Source organism: Drosophila erecta, unplaced genomic scaffold, assembly GCF_003286155.1.
Source record: "Drosophila erecta strain 14021-0224.00,06,07 unplaced genomic scaffold, DereRS2 tig00000000-arrow-pilon, whole genome shotgun sequence".
NCBI classification, from domain to species: Eukaryota; Metazoa; Arthropoda; class Insecta; order Diptera; family Drosophilidae; genus Drosophila; species Drosophila erecta.
In genome coordinates this window covers 5,976,223-5,997,864 of record NW_020825194.1, presented here as the reverse complement: position 1 = coordinate 5,997,864, position 21,642 = coordinate 5,976,223, and the positions used below count along the sequence as shown (strand labels likewise).

General features: G+C 41.8%; 3 protein-coding genes across 3 annotated transcripts; 1 reads left to right on the top strand and 2 right to left on the bottom strand.

Annotated features, from left to right (window-relative positions):
* Positions 1 to 2,646: 2,646 nt before the first annotated feature.
* Positions 2,647 to 4,039, top strand: LOC6554260 (fructose-bisphosphate aldolase). The gene is made up of 3 exons (XM_001981645.3): positions 2,647 to 3,558; positions 3,618 to 3,817; positions 3,877 to 4,039. Exons 1-3 carry the CDS (start codon positions 2,760 to 2,762, stop codon positions 3,970 to 3,972), a joined length of 1,095 nt encoding a protein of 364 aa, XP_001981681.1. The 5' UTR covers positions 2,647 to 2,759; the 3' UTR covers positions 3,973 to 4,039.
* Positions 4,040 to 15,564: 11,525 nt separating this feature from the next.
* On the bottom strand, positions 15,565 to 16,093 carry LOC6554259. The gene is made up of 2 exons (XM_001981644.3): positions 15,998 to 16,093; positions 15,565 to 15,940 (listed from the first exon to the last, which is right to left on the bottom strand). The coding sequence occupies exon 2, from the start codon at positions 15,915 to 15,917 to the stop codon at positions 15,729 to 15,731; it is 189 nt and encodes a 62-aa protein (XP_001981680.2). The 5' UTR covers positions 15,918 to 15,940; positions 15,998 to 16,093; the 3' UTR covers positions 15,565 to 15,728.
* Positions 16,094 to 16,180: 87 nt separating this feature from the next.
* LOC26526671 lies at positions 16,181 to 16,730 on the bottom strand. Its single transcript, XM_015153913.2, has 2 exons — positions 16,665 to 16,730; positions 16,181 to 16,437 (listed from the first exon to the last, which is right to left on the bottom strand). Exon 2 carries the CDS (start codon positions 16,424 to 16,426, stop codon positions 16,241 to 16,243), a length of 186 nt encoding a protein of 61 aa, XP_015009399.1. The 5' UTR covers positions 16,427 to 16,437; positions 16,665 to 16,730; the 3' UTR covers positions 16,181 to 16,240.
* Between the last annotated feature and the right edge of the window lie 4,912 nt (positions 16,731 to 21,642).

The following is a 21,642-nucleotide window of genomic DNA, read 5'->3' as shown; positions in this document are numbered from 1 at the left end:
ATATGTTACTATTCACTGTATCGCTATGAAGCCAATCTAGAATTATGTAGGCATAAAAACATTGCAATTCAATACAAGCTTTTCTGTTTCTGGTCAAGATAAAGCACATAAATATTGAGATTTTCCAGACATACAACCAAATTTATTTACAATTCATTTGGAGTTTCCTCAACGACAGGATCGAAATTATGCAGAAAGTCGTTAGCCACCTACTAGACACCAATTCATGCTGGCCCCAATCATAAATCCCTGTCCAAGACCAAAGACCAACACTCATTTCCATATCGAACAATGCAGATGAAGTGGCAAATGTGCAACACAATGGTATGTTACAACATGACCACACACAAGCCTTTTCGCGCCAAGAAATGCCAAAGCAAACACCCCGGGCCGTGTGCCTAATTATGCAACAATATGGCTCCACAGACGACTCTCTCCTTAATCCTTTTAAGGCAAATTAAGCACAATAGCCTGGCCAAAATAAAATAGCAACACAAGAAATTATGAGCAACAAGCAAACGCAACACGATAGCGAAATTATGAACGTGATTAATTCATAGATGGTGGCGCCTATGGCCATTGTTTCTGGCCAGCAACTGCATTTGACCCGCTTCGCAGGGGGATAATGAAGCACGATCCACGACAATAGCCATGCATTCACATATACATACAGTGGCCTGCAGTTGACATCCACGAACGATGTGACCAAAAAGCTAGATATGATTATGTGCGCTCGATTTAATCTTAGTCGCCTGCTTCTCGCTGCTTTACTGATTTTTCCGAAAGTGTGTGCAACACATGCGAGCCGTGCACATTAAAAATGAAGAGATTTTCCTTGAAAATTACGTCTGCGCATGGGTTTTGGTCACAACGACTTTGTGCTCAAAAATTGTAAGTCCAAAATCGTAAAAAAACTGCAGCAAGAGCATGAGTAAATCCCCCCAACCACTTCATACTCGCCCACCCCACGCACACACAAAATAATCAAAAAGGAGAAAAAAAACTCCACTCCAAGCAGTTGCCGGATTACAGTCGTTAGTACAGTGGCTTTAGTCTGATAAAGAGTCGGAAAGACGATGAAAAAATTGGCTACTTAATTTGGTAATAACAATAATTACGCCTGACTGACTAAACGCTGACCAGCGGCCAATTTAATATTGAAAAGACAGGAGCCAAGTGCCTGTCCATTGAATTCCCTAACCAATTCAGTGGGTATTACCGGCTGGTAATGATCATTTCTTGGTTTAAGGAAGGAGCCAAAGACAGTAAAAAGGCAATTACAAAGACTTTCAAATCGTCTGTGCAGATTACTGCTAAAAGTTTTTTAAGGAAGAGGAAGTTCTGCAGGTTATTCAGTAGGGATATAAATAGTGAAAATAGTGAAAAAGCAGCATCAATAAAAACAAAAGTTCATTTTCTAGGCTCTAAAACTTAAACTTAGCATTAATGCAAAAAACGAATACCATTAAAACATCCATATTACATTCCTATTATATCATATATTGTTCGCCAACCAAAGAGCACCCAATTTTCGGTATATTAAGTGAGCCACTCGCCATTTTCAATTAAAACGTTTATAGATAATCAATTAATAATTTTCAAGCCACTTTTCAAGTAACTGGTGGCTACTGGCCGGCTGACTCAGCCGCTCCACGCTCAATTAGGTGCAAAGACATCTCGGCTGGCTGAGCTCGAACCGCAGTGGAGGATTTTCGCAGTTGATCATATTTATTGGCTTTGCGATTAGGCTCGGCGGACTTGCCGATCCGGCGTCTTGCCTCTGGCCTAATTGGGGGATCTAAACTTGAATATTGATGACGGTGTCGGATCGGATCGGATTGGATCGGTTTGGTTTGGAGGAGAAAAAACACAACAGTCCAAAATGCGATGCAATTGTGGCTATGCTGGCCGTGTTGTTTGATATTTATCGTACTTAATTTTTCGATGTGTTTGCTGTCTTGGCTATTTTTGGAGAATTTCACGTACGAGACTCATAATTCGTGCGATAATTTACACAAAATTAGGCAACTGTCTAGCCAGCGAACCTTTTAAAGCTATTGGAGCACTCCGATGCGTTTCCCACGCCAATTAGAATTAGTCGTCGGATCGAGCCGAGTTCAATTGAATTTTGAGTGGACCTCGAGGTCTGTCAGATAATTGCAAGAGAAAATTGAGAAATTCAATTCACGCTCCGCAAATGGTCCGCAAAATGAAACATCATCTTTTATTCTACTTTGTATTGCCACTTTTATGACACTGCACGGCTTCCGCTTATAATTTGTGTTAACAAAACTTTAGCCATAAAACGTCCGAAGTAAAACTCATAAAACGAAAATGTGTCGGTGCGGTCAGATATAATTAATGTGGGGCAAGTTTATTCTTTTCTGGCGGTTAATCTTCCCCAAATCTCTGCCCCTGGAAGTTTTTAACTCCCACTCTTTGCCAAAGCAATTAAAAGTCTAATTAGAAAGTCATTAGACGCAGGCAAGTGCTAAACGGTCAGGTGGTAGGCAAGTCTCGCTATAAATCTAAGTTTTGCATCTAGATTAGAAAACATCAAAATAATTGGTCAATAATAGGGATGAAATTCAAACGATTTGCGTCATGCCTAATAATTTTGAGATAGATCACGTTTCATTATAGAAATCAATATATTATTTGGTTTCCATGATTTTTCGGTCACAAATTCTATTTAATCGTTAAAAATTTCCATCTGGTTGCTCACTTTCGTGAAGTCTAAATTCAAATAATACACCGCTATGACGACCCATTTCTACTACCCGAACAAGGAGCTGCAGGAGGAACTCATCTGCATATCGAAGGCGTTGGTGGCTCCTGGAAAGGGTATCCTGGCGGCCGACGAGTCCAGTGCAGTGATGGGCAAGCGATTCCAGCTGATCGGTGTGGAGAACACGGAGGAGAATCGCCGGGTATACCGCCAAATGCTATTCACCACCGATCCAAAGATAGCGGAGAATATATCAGGCGTGATATTCTACCATGAAACACTGCATCAACGTACGGATGATGGACTGCCATTTGTAGAGGCCCTCAGAAAGAAGGGCATCCTGACGGGAATCAAGGTGGACAAGCATTTTTCACCACTCTTCGGCTCTGAGGATGAGTTTACCACTCAGGGACTGGATGATCTGGCCAATCGATGTGCCCAGTACAAGAAGGAGGGCTGCAGCTTTGCCAAGTGGCGGTGCATCCTGAAGATCACCAAGAATACTCCTTCACCGCAGGCTATTTTGGAAAACGCCAATGTCATGGCCCGGTATGCAGCCATCTGCCAATCGCAGCGACTGGTGCCCATCATTAGTCCCGAGGTCCTGGCTACCGGGGATCATGACTTGGATCGGTGTCAGAAGGTCAACGAAATCCTCCTGGCTGGAGTGTACAAGGCTCTTAGTGATCACCACGTTTTCCTTGAGGGAACTCTTTTGCAGCCCAGCATGGTGATGCCTGGACTGCAGAGCAATAAGAACCATCCAGCCTCGGATATTGGAATGGCTACAGTTCTCGCCATTAGACGAACTGTGCCTCCGGCCGTTATGGGTAAGGATTTGTGTAATAAATGTATGAGTTTTCCCTAATGTATACATTCTTTTTGGCAGGAGTCGTCTTTTGTAGTGGGGCTCAATCAGAAGAGGAGGCCTCGGTCCATTTGAATGCCATTAACAATGTGCCGCTCTGTAAGCCTTGGGCCATGAGCTTTGCCTTTGATCGGGCACTTCAAACATCGATTTTAAGGACTTGGGGTGGCAAGAAGGAGCAGATCACCCATGCTCAAAATGAACTCATCAAACGATGCAGGGTCAGTACAAATTACTAAATATATAACATAAAAACTTATGTTTGCCTCTTATATTTTAGGCTAATGGTCTGGCAAGCATTGGGAAATATGTAATTGGGTCCGTGGAAAGCTCAGCGGCCACTGAAAGACTCATTCAAGAAGCCGTCGAATTCTAAGGAATAACTTTGTGAAATAATCCAAATCTTAAATATAATGGAACATCTTTCGATTCTTGTAGATTAACTATTGGACACTCTGGACCATTTTAATTTGTACATTTTTGTTTTCAACACAACGTGGGACTCGTATTCTGGTTTTCCTAGCGAGTGAAGTGCTCCTTGGTGACTTCTGGCCACCACTTGACCGCAGGCCGTTTATGTGATGCCAGCCAGTTGGGCCGAACAAGTCGAAATATGGTTAACAAGCCTGCAAAGAGCAACATGACTCTTGGAGCGAAGTGTCGGCTTAATCCGCGGAGATTACCAGACGACCGCGCGACACGCAGCTGCGTTCGGAGCTCCAGCTACGCAGCAGCTTAATTAACGCAGGCGCATGCCAAAACTCAAAACGTTGGCCATGTGCAACACCAACAGCAACAGCAACAAGTGCAGCAGCAGCAGCAGCACCAGCGGCAACTGCAGCAACATCAACACATCGGCAACCCGGGGCCGAGTGTTTCGACTTAATCAGGCTGTTCCGAGCCGCTCAAGTTGGTGTCATGTTGTTGGCAAATTAGTCAGACTGCCACCAGGAATCATGGTAAGGAGAGGAGGGGGTTGCACGCAAATCACAATAATTAAAATTAAAGCAGCCACTAAGTTATAGCCTCGCCTTTTGCTGCAAAGTCAGCTCCTCCCAGTTGTCACGCACACAATTTTAAAACAACCAGCCAGCCACATTGGCTCTCGACTGTAAGGACTTAAAGGTACTCAGGGATAAGAAAATGAATGAAAAATGTATTTTATTTTGGTTTAGTTTATATATCCCTTCTCACGAAATCCTAGCGTACCTTACACGACACATTGCCCTTCCTTAAAGTTGTGTCGTTTCACCTGCAGCTTGAAGCGTTGGTTTGTCGTTAATGCAATCGCCGTGTATCCCAGAGCCACGGGATTCAATCCCCCCCGTGATCCAACACCTCCCCTCGCCCGCACTCGAATTTAATTCCGAGTCCCAATCAGGCCAACGCGTACGTCATGTCATGTTAATTGGGCCCCGCATATACGTATACGTATATAGCTGCGAGTGTATTCGCCCGCTGTGCATGTGTGTAAATTGCCATTATGCTCATGTTTGCTTAATATGTGGCACACAACACCCACCGAGTTCCGCTCGAGTCCAGGCTATAAAGCGGCGGCTATATAGCTATAGCCACTCGACTATGGCGACGGCAGCACGCGACGCGTCGAGCCAATTAAAGCCAAATTATGGCAGCGCTTTTTTAATCACATGCATCGCTCTTCGGCGCTCAGTCACTCACACTCACAATCAGTTACTCAGTTTGGCCGCCTATTCAATCACTCATTCATTCTCTCATTCACTTACTCAATCAGCGGTTTCAATTTGCCGCTGAAGATTTATGGGCGTGCCAGGCGCTAAAGTGGCATGGGAAATACTGCCACTTAGCAAATTGCGAACTATTTTTACCAAGGATAAGCTTTACCAGCATCTTTTTAAATATTTATTAATTTCAAAATCATATGCAGGCGGGTATGTGTAAAAACGTGTAATAAATTTAACAATTGTACATTTTTGTCACAGGATTTTATTTTATAATTTTTTTTGCGTTATAAGCTAAAAGCTTTTTCCAAACCACTTGGTTTTTAATTTTCTTTGCGTGCATATAAAGTGCTGGGTGCATTAACATACAAATGTAGAATATTTTTAGTCACTTCTACTGTGCACTTTAATACACGACAGCCGCGATCGCAACTGCAAAATGTTGCTCATTGCCGGCGGCACGCGTTTCTTAGAGACTACCACAGTCGCCAGAGATCAAAGGCAAATAGCCGTCCGGCATCGAACCCGATTTAAGTTGGTCTTTAACGAGATTTCCACTTGCCAAACGGCAACCGCCGACCGCCAACCGCTGTTGGCCATAAACGAGTGTGCGAGTCTGGGAAGTGGGAGTGGGCCCAGGCGGCCTTTGGCAACCTGGCGGCGGCATAATTAGAAAAATCCAAGCCAAGTCAGGCCAGGCCAAACCTAACTAAGCCGACGGGGCTGTGGCGCCAAAGTTTAATTCACAACTCCGGACGGACCGGGCACAAATCACTCAGCTGTCAAACGCTTGTTTTGATTAATTTGGTGTTAATAACGCAGACCGCACAAATCCTGTACCGTTCGGCAATTAATGTGGCCGGGCCAGGCCGAAACCGAATCCCAACTTGGTCATGGAGCGTGAAAACCGAACGCTTTGACTGAGGATGCGACTTGTGTTAATTGAAAGTTTCGGCCTGGCCATATAAAGTGAGGAAGCCAAAAGTCTCCCTCGTCCGACTTCGATTTCGATTTGGTTGTCTGCTGATAGCCAAAATGTTGCCAACTCACCCGGCCATAAATGGAGGCACACGCGTCGACTTGGCAGATGGCAGGACGAATGGCCAGAATACCTGGTTGTGATGGTGGCGGAGGTGGTGGTGGTGGTGTGGTGTTGGCCAGCTAAAAAGTCAAGTATCCACAAAAGCGGGACAGTTTCGCTTTGGGTTTCGCTTTCCATGTGCGCCACATCATCAGGCCAAAAGTAAGAGGTGTTTAAAATGCTAATTTTGGCTTTGCCACCAATAGAATCACGTACAGTTGTCTCCATTTCTCACATGACTAATGACGCCAGTTTTGGTCTGGGCAAAGTTCAACCTGGCTCGTTAAATTGGTAAGAGCCCACTGGTCAGGAAAACAGTTTTGGGATTAGTTGTCCTCATAGAAGATTGGATTGATCTTCTTGAACAAAACACTGATCTTTCTATTTGATGTAAATATATTATTTTTTAATAAACCCTGAAGACTATTACCATACTTAACCATCTGACCAGCGCTTTCACTGCCTTCACTTGTATTATAAGGCAGCAGATCAACTTTAAAGTGACCCACTGGCTCCGTTGTATGCAAATGATTCGGTTGCTCCTCGGCCTCCACATCCCTTCCTGCTGGAGGCTGTCGGCCATCAACGCGCTTGTTCAGCTGTCACCATATGCAGCTTCCTGGCCAGGACAGGCCGAAACGCTACTGACGTCGCCGCCCCCGGGTACTGAATCGAAATTTGCTATGCCAAAATGTCAAAATGTCAATTCGAAAACGTTTAGCAGAGGAAAAAAAAGTGAATAAAGAGGGAAACGCAGCGGCGCTGCCAAATGTTGGCTAAGTAAACTTTTTGGCTATTGAATGGACGGTCAGTTCGCCAGCTTTTATAAATATATATACGTGTATATACAATATACGACATACACGACATATACAAAGGCGTGTCGCTGGCAGTGGCTCAAAAGCTGGTCAGGTGTAGGCTCGTTTGTCTGTCAGTCGTTACATTGGCTTACCTTTCGTTTATGCAAATGCGGGTGACTTTTCGTATTGCATAAAGTTAAAGCTAGACTTTTAGCTGGATGTCTTTTTTCCAGACTTCAGGAGTCTCATTTCTCGGCGGGTTCTGTCAATGCCCCACAAGATGGCTCACAACATGTGCCGTCTGCTTGACAATCGTACGACATTTCTGACAAATACTGCCGACACAAAACTCTTTTTATTTCGGCTGACGGACAGGCTCTCAGACATGCATAGGCAAAGGCTATGTTGACAGGCCAAAACTAAAAATAATACTTAAAAAAAGTAAATCTTTTTGTTGCAAATTTTATGCAATTTTTCAGAGGTATTGTATGTGCACGGTAGTCGAAAGAAACAAAAATAAATTATACACCCAAGCTATTTCGACAAATTCAATGAGAAAAATCTGCAATTTAAATAATGTTAACTGGCATTTTGAAATGCAGCCTATACTGAAAACCATCTTGGACAGTTGTTGCATCATTCAGTTGGTCTCTAGATAAACGCAAAATATGTGGGTGTGTCCAAGCATGGCTTTTCATTCAACAATCTGATTTAATGATAGTATACAGGAAAAGCCCAAGTAGTAAGTTTAACATTTTTTAATGCCTAAGGTTTAATTCTGAATATTCACTTTTTAATTAATATACCTTACATCTTTTTTGATAATTATGATGATGCCCCAGGAACTTCTCAATAAAACACAAATAACCGCCGGCAAATTCAGAAAAATTTATCAAAATTAAAACATAAATAAAATACAAGGGAACACGTACGCAAATGCTGGCAGATACCTGTATGTACGTATATATACTTAGGTATGTTTATATATAGGGGCACGGCAAATGAATTCAATTTCGAATGAAAAATGGCGGCAGTGATGAAGATGGCGACGTCGCAGGCATCGCAAAATGCGTGCCTCGTGAAAAGTGGGTGGAAAATAAGAAATTGGATAGGGAAAGGTGGAGGAGGAGAAGGAAAAATAAAGGCGCGGGGGAAGGAACAAACTTTATTAACATTTTTCGCATGCTGCACGTGCAGCGTTTGTGGCAGGAACATCGCGACGCGACGCGCCGCGTATTTTGCGCTCTTTAATGAAGTTTCATAAATTGTGAAAATCGAACGTTAATCAAATAAGGAGCGGAAAGCCATGTACAAAAGGTGGCCCCTTAAATGGCCGACAAACTACAGACGTGGCCAAAGAAATCTGTCAATAAATCAATTAGTGAAATATAAATCAAGTGACAACGGAAAGCACAAAACACAAAAGGCCGCTGGAGGGCGGTGTGGTGATGTTACCATCTTCTGTAAAATGATAGTTGTGGTCTTAATTAATTGCAACAAATTTAATGTCTGACATGTTGGCCGGGGGGAAGCAACCGAAATAGAAAATATAGCATTAAAACTGGCCCAGAGCCACAATTAGCCAAATGACAAAGCCGACACGATTGCTCTGGCTCATAACTCATGACATTTTGCGGTTGCTGGCCGTCGGTGTGGTTTTCAATTGCCAGTTGATGGCTGCAATTACAATTACCCAGTTCCCCTTCATCCTTCCGTCAATGCTAACAATATAGTCGCTTCCTTGCAAACTTCCGGTATTACGCTGCTTTTGTAGGCGTACCTCTGGGCGTATGCGCAATGACCATCAAAGCTCATAAGACCACGGTAAATAAGAATTATTCTACCTTTTCAGGACACAACACTTAGAAAAGTAAGTTGGTAGATAGTGAGGAATAGTAATATCTTATAATCTTAATATGTATCATTAAAAAATACATTTATATCCATTTATTTTAGAACCTAAAACAAGCATTTTTAAAATGAACTATTTGTATTGAATTGCTTTTGCCCAGTGTTACTTTTTCCTGGGTCTGACTACTTCTCAAATTATTTTCAAGACTCCTATCGAGAGCATACCAAAGCCAAACCCTCTGGTCGTGGCAAACAATTTTGACATTTGACTAATGCGGGACATTAGTTCTGCCAAAAATTTCTTAATTTAGCGTTAACGCTGCTCAGAAAATTTCCTGGAAGGTGAAATGAAAGGTGGGTGAAACAAGTTGGCTGGGACCGACATGCCAACATTTATTTTGGCCACAAGCCCGTGCTTCGAAGTTTTCCGGAGCTTTATCTGCTAAAAATTTGTCACAGCAAATAAAAAGTTTTGCCTTTCGCCTTGCCACTCGTTTTTTAGTTTTACGTTTTTCTTATTTGTTTTTTAATCCGCCGAGCAAGAAATAAAGATAAAAACTTAAGCTAAAATAAGTTTCTATAAAAGTGTGCGAAAAAATGGGGGACACGAAACGAGAGCCAAAAAGGCAGCGATGAAGAAATTTGAAGTGCAGCAAGCTGCAGTAATAATAAAATAACAGAAATGCAATTAAAAGTCAGCTGCTGGTGATTTGCCGGATTAGGGTCGAACTGGACCAAGGAAAGGCTACTTTGTCTCGTTGGATACCATGATAACCTTGAAAAAGGGTTGGGGGCAGTGTTGATATGCACAATTTTAGAGCAGCTCAACGTCGGACAATTACAGAATTATGTAATTGCCCGGACAATGTCTGAAAATGGGATTGAGCTTTAGAAGTTTAAGGACAATAAAAATATTGACCCAAAGATAAGTACGATAATAACTTGTTACTCGACCCCCCAGGTGGTTGACAATGAATATCTGGGTGTGAAGGGATAATAGCATTCAACCGCAACTACAAGGAATCTGCTTATTGGGATATGTAACCTTTAGGTTGTATTCTATTAAATATAGATTAATCTATAGACTGACGGCCCTTTGGAAGCACCCAGAGGAACTTTAAATTGAAGTGGAAGAGTTTTGGGCTGGCGATTAAGTTCCTGCCATTGGCCAAGTTGATGACAGCCAACTACGATATTTTCCGCCAACTAAGTTCAGGTGCTGGGAAGTGCAGCGCTTCAAAATTCATCTGGCGAATATTTGCGTCGCGTAGTTGGCAAATTTTACCGCTGCGCTTATTCGGCTGGCTGTTCTTGTTGGCTAACAAAACTTTGGCCCACAAAACCGCACACTAGTACATATGCACTCGCACAAGCACAACTGTGTGCCCGAATTTACGCCCACAAAAACACACTGGGCCACATGCATTGACATCGCTTTTGCATTCACGGAGCATATGTTCCAACTCCCGATTTAGTTTTCGTTTTACGGTTTGAAGTTTCACATTAAAAGCATTTCAGGCAGATAAATAGAGCATAAGGGGAAATGGGACAAAGGCAGCACAGAGAGAGGGAGACGGGAGATAACTGCCAGGCTCACCGAAATTTTGTGTCCCCTTGTCACTGATAAAGTTTTTGTTTTTGCCCTGCTGCTAGAATTATATTATAATTTCAACTCTGAGTACTACTCATGCAAATAACTCAAATTAAAGTTTTTATGCCTATGGGGCTCGCACACACAACGACAGACCGGAAACCGCCATCTTGTTTTTAGTTTTTGGATAAAAGTTGCGAGCACGCACAAGACTAGCAGACAAACAAGGCCGAAAGGGTTACAATAATACTTGGTTATTACTGGGTACAACCAAAGACGTTAGAATAACATTAGATATGCGTGGAGTGTTATTCAAATGTCTTTGGTAAAAACGTATACCAGACAAAGTATATATATTCTTGATCAGGATCAATAGCGGAGTCGATCTGGTCACGTTCGACTGTACCTCCATCTGTCCGTCCGGGCGTATAGTTCGCTTATGGCAAGCTCGAATAGATTGAAAGCAGCAAACATTTTCTTCATGCAGCACATATTTATACATACATATATTCCCATGTTCTCCAGAAGTGTCCGGCAGTAGAAACCATGGCAGTATTAGGGTATGGAGACCTATATCGACCCATTAAACAAATTATACATACATGCATACGTGCATACGTGCATACATGCATACATGCATACATACATACATACATACATACATACATACATACATACATACATACATACATACATACATACATACATACATACATACATACATACATACATACATACATACATACATACATACATACATACATACATGCATACATACATACATACATACATACATACATACATACATACATACATACATACATACATACATACATACATACATACATACATACATACATACATACATACATACATACATACATACATACATACATACATACATACATACATACATACATACATACATACATACATACATACATACATACATACATACATACATACATACATACATGCATACATACACCAGTACATACACTACACGTACACTACATTCACTGCTCGTCCGGTAAGAGAGATGACTTGAACTATTTTGCGACTCTAAATTAGAAGACATGTCTTACAGTCCTCGCTAGAACTAGTTGGGAATTATAGGGCTACAAGAAAATATTTTTCCTCACCAAATATTAAAAGCGGCAATAACTATGTGTTCCGACAGTAAGTTAAACATTCTTCAGGCCTTAATTAAGACAATTTTTACTACTTGGTGCATGTTACACATACACTACATACATATATACATACATATACATACATACATACTTACATACATACATACATACATACATACATACATACTGGTTTCACTCAAATAATGACTGTTATGTGTATAAAATTGATATATATTTTAAACAAAATTATAAAAGTTTTACTTAGCATTGCAAGTGGACTGTGACAGCTGATAAACAAAAAAAGCAAGCAAAACTCAGCATTCTATCTCAATTTTGAAAAATTAGTGACGACTAAAAATAAATATATACATACATATATATATATATATATATATATATATATATATATATATAGTACAAAAATTTAATAAAATGGAGCAAATTATATCGAAAAGCAATAGTTAGAAAACTAGCTTAGTTGGGGAACATGGAAATATTTTATGTTTAACATTTATTATTTCAAGTCGACTCAAAGGTCATATAAATATACTACCCCATTACAATTGCAATATCCTCCCCGTGGTGTTCCCTGGGTACCAAAAAATACATATATTACAGATGATTAATAATAAAAATATTTATATGTAAACGGTAGCTAATTCGAGCGGCGATTTTAACTAAAGAATATTAAATCAACTTCTTAAAAAAAATAATAGTCACGGCATCAATTTTAAATAATATTTAGCTCATATTACAACGAAATTGACCAAAACATTAATCAAATTCGTTTCTTAGATCAAAATTGATTTCGGACCGAAAATCTTCTAGCACAACTTTTTTGTTTACTCTGAAATTAGTATAAAATATCGAATTTTTTAGGTTGGCATGGGCCTCCTTGGATTCTTGGGTCTTCTTCCGAAGAGAACGGCAAGTAAGGAAAACTAAAGCAACGATTGGAACCCAGCGATATTTTCTATTAAACACGAGGTTCTAAAAAACTCGAAGTATGTCAACAATAAAGCAATAATCATGTATGTTTTTCTTTGGTACGAAAGATCACAGTGCTACAAAATTATTATATTACACATTAAAAATTTAGAATTTTGAAAACCAATTCAAGCTAATAGCCAAAATTATGAAGATATTATTGCAGATATACTGCAGATTCAACAACTCTGCCAATGTAATCCCTCTTGTCAGAAATCATGCACACCTTAATTAGTAACAAAAGTAATTTTCTAATTTACAACAAATATGTAGTTTACCACACAGATTATTTTACACGCGATTTAAGCCGTGTAAACAGCGAATTAGCAAAAATTTTGACAAGCAAACGAATTTAATAACTGATTAAAAGTAATAGTAAACAGGCAAATTGATTGGAATTTCACAGCGATTTAGGTATTTTGCGGATTAATTTGAAATTTGAAAAGTGATACACGTTTATAAGCGATGCATTTCAATGCTACCAACTCATTAGCATAGTGTTGCAGTAATTAAAAAAGTCTGCGTCGCATTAATTTTCACATCATACGCCAAACAATTACGACGGGTTGACGTCATAAAAAGCCTGTAAAAGTGCATTTAAACTATCTGAAAAGTAGCCTCCGTTCTCCAGGCGCCTTTGCTGCGCCTCGTCAGCACATCTTTTCGGCCAACAGCAGCAGCAGCATCAATAACGGGAAAGTTTTGGCCAGAAACCAAGAAACGCCGACCACAACAGCAACACACCAGAGAGCAAGGACCAGTCCGAAAATTATGGCCACACTTTCGTTTTTACCAATGGGCGGCGGCAGAGGGTGGCCAATGCCCCAACGAGATAAGAAAAGTATCGGAAGGAAGTGCACAGAGAGAAAAATATGGGCCTATTTCATATTGTCAGCTTGCATGAAGCCTTTCAAGTTCCTTAAACATATTCCGGACACGTATGGCTTATAGAAGGTGTCGGCTGAAGTTCGACTTCAAAATGGATACAGGTGCACCCCATTTTCCACCGTGTGCGCGCTCGAGCAGGAGCATTCTTGAAATGCAGCCAGGCCGCAACTATGTGGCCGCCCATAAAGTTGAGGCCGTCACCAGAGGAAAGTCCCTCTTGCTGGGCTGCAAAAGTTTTTAGGGCCAGCTTGTGTTTATAAGATGGCCGAGTAGCGGCGTTCGGCTATCAGTTGGCCAGAACTTTACTGCTTACGTTCATCATATTTGCGCGAGAGTTTGCCGACGCAACTTTTCAGGCAGCCCCAAAGAGCAGAGATACCAGATAGCAGATACCAGATACACTATATAGAATATATGTATGTATAGCGAATGGAAAGGCTGGCGACCACTGCAACAAACTGCAGCGATTGCTGTCAGTTGCAAGTGCTCCGGGCGGCAGGCACTTGAGACTTCTTTTGAAAATTGTCCAACAAGAAAACCTTAAAACGCCGCCACCCAACCCAGTCCAACCTGCACCTCAAACTCCTGGCCATCGGCCCAAAGGACATGGCAACAACTGACTGATAAATGTCGCTGCCAAGGCTGCAAATACGACTGAGGACATTTCCTTATTTCCTGCCGTTGTCCGCTGTCCGGCTGGCCGCCTTTTGCAACAGGAAACTTTTAGACCAAAAGGAAACCCAGAGCAGCGGAAGGCATTCTGGGGAGAGTCCTTTTTTATGCAAGTCATAGAAATTTACAAGCCCCAGCGACAAGGACGTTTAGTTTATGGACGCGGAGCGCCTTCAGTGCTGACCACTTGGCTGTGCCTGCAAAAATGTCAAAATTGAAATTTTCCAATTTTATTTCTTCAATAAAGTTTGGTAAAACATTTTCGTTTTTCGGTTCAATAGAATTTTGTTTAGTTTGGCCCAGTTTCTGTTTCAAATAAATATATAAATATATATAAGAGCTTGGTAACGAAATAAGTTTGAAATTTTCCATAATAATTAAGATTTCATGAATACGATTTTCGACTCTAGTCAGAGATTCCGGCACAATTTCGCACAAACAAATGTCCCCGAGGCCTTAGAAGCGCCATCACTGGTGGGGCGTGGGACATTTTGCTGTTGAAAACTTTGTTACATTGGCATATGCAATTGGGTTTGCTGCACATCCTGTCGACAGCTTGGACTTGCCAAAGTTTTTGCCACTGTTAAATGTTTTCTACGTTTTTATGTCTTGGTATGCCAGCGTTTTTGGGCGTTTTAAGGCATAGTCGTGGGGTGAGCAAAGTTTTTAATGAATTTTATAGCAGGCGGTGTTAGGCGATTGTGAGACGTTTCAATTCGAAGGCACATCTTACGAAACACAGGGGCCCCCGATAAGGGGGAGGCCAAAGGTGCAGACAGGCAGCGGGCCAATCAAGCTAATCACAAACGGGCTGAGATAGGCAGACATGTATAAATATATATATATATATATATATATATACATATATATATACATATATATATATAGTACACCGATCCGACCGATGCACAGACAGACATACAAACGTACCGCTTTGACTTTGATGCGCTGTCGCTGGCGTTTTGGCCTGGGCATTAAATGCAGCACATTAAAGCCGCAGGAGCCAACGCCGCTGACGGCTGACAAGCGTTGAGTCAATTACATGGTAATAAACTAATGGACAACGTGCCCGCCTGGCGACGGCGTCACTCGCCATCATCATCACCATTCAGGCTCATCAGTTTTGGACCTCACTCATGCCCGTTTAGCTCCAACACTTGTTGAACTTCCCATGGCCGGCAGAAAAAGCCAACTATAATTGGCCCACAGTGAGTTTGATTCGAAAATGGCACTCGCTTAAAGGCGAAAGTTGAAAGCCTGAGATGTTAACAGGCAAAAGGTATATCCGTGATCTTTTTAATACATTACAATGTTTTTTAAAAACTCTACACTTTTGTTTTCTCCTAACTAAGATTTAAAGGTCACATTGTTGTTTCCACATTGATATAAGAGTAAAACTTGAAATTGGGTATTTCATTCGACGAGATCTTTAGGAGTGGACACACTTGTTAATGTTCAGGCTGTAGGAGGATCCGGGGGGACAAGAGCCGTGAACAGGACGCTCGATGGTGCACCGATTGTTCTCGGCATTGTATCCTGCAGGACATCCGCTGCTGGCAAAGGCTCCTGCCATCAATGACAGGACCAAAATCAAGAGCCAAGTGCATTTCAGAAGCATGTTTATGAAATCCTTTTCGAATTCTGCACTTGAAGGAAAATCCGTAGTTTGAATTGGATTACTACGCAGACTCAACTCACCTTGGGCAACTACAAAATGCAACTATTTTATGGGATGCAACTGAGATGGGCCTTATATACCAACAGATGTGCCGAGCTAGTGATTCCATCAACTCGACCTTGGTCTAGTTCTAGTGATTCGAACTTATGAAAGGCAGCCCCTTTTTGATAACACTACGCTGATAGGCGGCAAAACAAAGCAGATTTCTTTTCAAATTGTTTTAAATGTATTCGATCGCTTTTCCTGATAACGTTTTTATTTATTTAGTTTTTGTAGACACACAGATTGATGCTTGGTTGGTATTGCGAGTTAGGTGGGCACTCTCCCTTAATGATACGCTTCGCAGTGCACTTGTTACCCTCCTTCTTGAATGGGGCAGGGCAGCTTTTGGCCGAAACAGTCATGGCGATGAGGGCCAAGATGAAGATGGTGAGCCACGAGAAGTTCATGTTGGTTGCGGCTGCAAGTCGATACACACAATTATTAAACATTGATTGGGTAATATTTGTTTACAATCAATCAAAGAGTTAAGGCGACTGTTTATAATTATTTCTCTCTTCATGACTTATTAAAATGTAATTATCTAAACAAGTGTACTCTACTTTGAATCTTTGAATGTCTCTCTTGTAAAAATGTTGAGCACGCTGAATGAATCCGAGGATTCTTGGAGTTCTTTCGATCACTTACTTTTTTCCTTTTTCACTTTGTATATGAGCAAACTAAAATTGTCGGCTGCTGCTTTTATACCCACGGCATCATACAATTCGGCCCTCTATCGCATACATGACGCACCTTTGACCCAATTAGTGACATTTAAGCTGGCGCCGATAAGCAGCAGCGAAGGCTTGACACATGTGGCTCGCTGAATGCCTATCTTCATCAGCAAAAGGAAGCGGGAAACAATTCAGGAGAAAGCCGAGTCGGAACAAAGGGCATTTGCGTGGGGTCGACTGCAGTCGACTGGGCTCAGAAGTAGGCGTGAAAAACCGGCAATGCCGAGATGACCATGTCGAATGGCAACAGAAAAATTCCGCATGAAGCGACTGACGTTAAATTGTCGAGAGAACAGGTGGGGCCAGGTGGGGCAAGGTGTAGCCAGGCGTGGAGCCAAAGCCAGTGGCACTTTCGGCATTGTCCAGGCCCAACAATGGATCCCAGGATTGGGATTGGGATTGGGATTGGGGGCGCCTGCCTGTCAGTTGCAGGAGCACAATGGGCAGCACGGCAGCTCTCCAGCGCTTTTGTGCGTTCAGCATATGTCATTCATATACAATTACGGTCGCAATTTTCGATAGTTGGTTGCAAGATGCGAAATGTAGGGGCAAAAAGTGCAGTGAAAGAAATGCGATTTATGAGTAGACGACATTGAATATTTTTAAAGACCACCATCATGCGCAGAACCACTTCCAATACACAATCCATATTCATAAAAAACCATAAGATTTAAACAATTATTTGTATATCAATGGAGCATCATAGATTTCATTTTTCCAATTTTCGTGGCAAATAAGTTTTGCTTCAGGATTAGGTTAATGACTGAATGCGTCGGCATGGAATATAAATAAACAATTGTAATATAATATGTGGACAGATGCGCGTAAAATGAAATACTTATCAGCTGCCGAATTCTATTTACTTCTGTTTTTATATAGAACATATATTCAGAACACATTTTCGGTGCGTAAAAAGCTTAAGTCGAGCCATTCAAGCCTATACTATACAGTATTTTAGAATTTTTTGGTTCCAGCACTTATCTGGAAACAATTATGTACAGAATCTGGTATTTCCCCGATTGGGGCGTAAATCAATAACAAACGAGCCATAAAGTTTCAGTGTCAAGCGAGGCAAGAGCTAAATATTTGTACTATACGTTATAGTTTGCATGTGATGGACGACAAACTGTTTTCGAAGGAGGCACTTCAGGCGAAAAGAATCTATGAAGTTGGAGCGTGTGTAGTGCCTCATAATTCACTCAACACTCGGATATGTTCGATATAAATGGTTGCGTGTTTAAGGCGACTTCTTCACTTGGCCAAGTTGTTTTGGGGGGTTTCGGGACTTGGGTTTTCGGACCTTAGATGTTCGATTTTGGCCAGTTGGTCATGCCTTTGGCTTTGAATTATTGATGGGCGTATTAAGAAGATTAATGTGATGAGCTATGGGGCATGGAGAGTTTTGTCGTTGGCTGTTGTCGTTGGTCATGTTAATGTCTTCATTGTCGGCTTCAAGCTTTACCTTTACCACCGTTAGCCACCCACCCCCTTCATTGTGAATTGATGTGTGTGTGCGTGTGGGCGAATCACTTCGATTGAGCAGCCAGCAAAAGAGCAATAACGTTCATCACTCCAACTTGCCCGGGATATTTCCTCCGTTGGGGCCCGAGGTCGATTGGTCATTTTGTTATACCTCTCAATACGGTGAGCTGCTTTTTTGGTTGCACTGCGCGTCTATAAGCCATTTTTCTTCCTACCTCACATAAGTTTTAAGCTGTGTGTAATTTATTTTTATAGCCATGTTGCCGACGTAAAGATTGCAAATATGTAGTTGACCAAACCTCGGATTCGGTTGAGCGCTAAAGGAATCACTTTATAAGGGTGTCAAGATTTTTCCGATTTCGGTATACTCACTCGTATACAATTACACACAGTGTGTGAGTTTCTTAGAACTCGAAATGGGTTTCATAACAGTGCTTATAATAAATAAATATTTTGCATTTAAATAAAGTTAAATGCAATTCATCTTGAGCATGAGACAATCTCAAATCTTGGCAATCATATTTGCAGACCGCTTTTGATGGCCATGCTAAACTCCGCTGCATTTCTCATTACTGCAGCCACGAACAGCTCAGTTTGGTTTTTAGCTCTTAGCCCGCTGCTTACTCCGGCGGCTTTTTCCGCCCAGTTGGTCCGGTGGCAACCTCAGACATTGACTTTGGTAAAATTGTGGCACGCCAAGCACATTTTGAAGCTCATCAGTAATACAGTTACACAACGGGCCTGGTGGGGTGAGGTGATGGGGGGTGGGAGGTGGGAGGCGGTAAGTGAAGGACTCCGCTGGGGCAGAGTCAAAGCCAAAACCGAAACCAATGTTGATTTTATTGCTTGCCGCAATGTTTTTAACTTTTGCAGGAGCAACGCCACCACCGCCGCACTGCTGCTATTACACAAAGAGAAATAATAGTGAAACACATTTGCAAAAATGCATACATTTTAATTTTAGTTTTCTGCATTAAAATGATAAGGCATTCATCAGATTTCCTATGCCCATTTCAGTTTTTAGGATATATATTCAATTAACTTATCATGATATTCACTTGAATTTGTTCACAAACTTCAATATTATTACCTCCAAAATAGGATACCCTATTGCGATACTATCCTTGCCTCTCCTTTGTGTTTTTTCCTGTGTTTTGAGCAGTTCCCCTGGGTGTAGGCAACTGTCGCGTTGCATGTTGCTGCCATTACTGCAGCACAGCTCCGCACAGCATTTAACCACTCGGGCAACAAGGCAACTAGGCGGCCAGGCCAAAACAGCCAACAGCCAGCAGCCAACAGGCAGCAGGCAGCAGGCAGCAAGCAGCAGCCAAACTGCCACACAACCGGGCCAAAAGCTGAGCCATGCGATGGCAAAACGTGCTGAGTTTTCGTAATTAGTGCACAAGAGTGCAGGCCAGTCCGTTGGCCACGTGCAGGGATTTCCAGGGGCATTCGGCGGGGAAGGGGAAGGGGAGCTATTCGGGGGATCGGAGGACCCAAAACACTCTTCAGCCGACGGAGCACGTTTATGTGGGACTGGAGCTGCCTTTTCGGCCTTTTAGAGTTTTAGAGTGTGACATGGAATATGGCAGTGCCTGCGTCATCTATCGCCTTCTTGTGCGAGGAGTGTTGCTCCTGCAGTTGGCTTAAGTAAGTTGTTAGTCGCTGGTCGCGTTGCCTTTGCGCGTTTGACACACAAGTTGTCGCCTTTAAGCCACTGCCTCCGAATATTGAATTCCCAATGAGATTTTCCTCTTTCTGGGGACTGAAGAATAAACGGATAAAGCAGTAAAGCAGTAAAGGGACGAAAGTTGGTGCCAGAAATTGGTTGTTAAAAATTAGCAATTGTTTGTGCAGGAAATGTATACTCTTAAAAAATAAGTTTTCATAACAAACTTATTAAAGAAAATGTAACTGGAATACAAAGGAATATACATAATTGTTGCATTGAAGTTTTTGGTGTACAGACTATGTTGTCTGTGCTAATGGTTATTTAGTAGCAATCAATAGATACAAATAAAATCAGTGGCATGGTTCTATAACTTTTTAGCAGCCCTCTTTATGACTGCCAGGATTTTTTGTGGACCAACGCTAACGACATTGGCAGGCAGCAAACAGTTTTGAGCTGCCATGGCCTTAATTTAACTGATTATGGCAGCAACCAGGCAAACTTTTGGCCATTAAAAAAGATTCGTTTTAATGAGTTTGGCAGACAAGGCAACAAGGTTCCAGCCACCCCATTCGCACCCTCTCCATCTCCAGGGCCATTCCTTTTATCGGGTAGAAAAACTGTCGCTGTTTATCTTTCGCCGGCTGGCAGTCAAAATGCAGCCAAGGTCTGCCCCAAACTGGACCTCAGCTACATGCGCGGATATATGCAAAGTAAATATTTATAACACTCGAAAAAAATGAATTCGAAATTCAGAAAATAGACGATAATAATCGATTGATTTTGCCAAATACAAACGAACTTGTAAAAGCTTATAGTGTTTATACTATCTTTAAAATGCTTAAGATCGTAGTAGCTACACCTTAATGTACAACAATTTATTTAAAATGTGGCAACTATTTTTCATTGTTGGTTGCTTTGTAAGTTCAAAGTTCGTACTACGTTTTGCTGTGTGCATGTAAAATCTGCATTTTAGTGCAATTAACATTTGCGATGGGCATGGCTTCGGTCGCAGCAGTATTGAGCATTGTCCCCTCCATAAATCAGCATAAATTGAGTGCGCAAATAAAGTAATTGTCCTTTTTGCCATTTACGACTGGTTAATTTCTGGGCCAACACCCGGAGACAAGTAAGACTTTTACCTGCTTCAACTCGAGGAGCAATTTAAGTGGCCGATGAAGTTGAGGGCGCTATAAAATCACTTGTTCTGCTAATTGAAAGCCTGGCACAATTAAAGTCGTCGCCTGGTTGCGATTGGGGGGAAAAGGAGAAAACTTTCTCGTTCACTGGACTTTTTCTGGCCGCGATTGACAGCTGTCATGGCGATAACCGCAGTGGGACTTATTTTCATTCATTTTTTTTTTGCTCCCCCAATTGGTTGGGTTTTTTCCTGCATAAAATGCAGATGCAACTGGCGCACAGCTCATTTTCTCACTGGCAAGACTCTAGCAGCTCGCAGCTTGTGTAATTTCAATATTTCACAATAAATCGCAACGCCGCCAACGCGCTGGACTTTCTCCAACTCCAACTCCAACTCCATCTCCAACTGCAACTCCATCTCGATCCCAAAGTTGGCCTCGCATAACGGTTTGACAATTTGCAATGCGCCTGCGCCGCCTGTCACTCCAGTTCAGCTCCTCGGGATTTTTTGGGATCGCAGTCTGGGGATCGTCCCATGAAAAATGCATAAGTGACAAAAAATAAATGAAAAAGAATCGGAAACCAACAATGGAAATCAAAA

Excerpts from the sequence above, each read along its gene's own strand:
- LOC6554260 (XM_001981645.3), top strand. The coding sequence starts at position 2,760 with ATGACGACCCATTTCTACTACCCGAACAAGGAGCTGCAGGAGGAACTC. Across the intron at positions 3,559-3,617 it reads TGTGCCTCCGGCCGTTATGG|GAGTCGTCTTTTGTAGTGGG; the intron begins GTAAGGATTTGT and ends TCTTTTTGGCAG. Across the intron at positions 3,818-3,876 it reads AACTCATCAAACGATGCAGG|GCTAATGGTCTGGCAAGCAT; the intron begins GTCAGTACAAAT and ends CTTATATTTTAG.
- LOC6554259 (XM_001981644.3), bottom strand. The coding sequence starts at position 15,917 with ATGCTTCTGAAATGCACTTGGCTCTTGATTTTGGTCCTGTCATTGATG.
- LOC26526671 (XM_015153913.2), bottom strand. The coding sequence starts at position 16,426 with ATGAACTTCTCGTGGCTCACCATCTTCATCTTGGCCCTCATCGCCATG.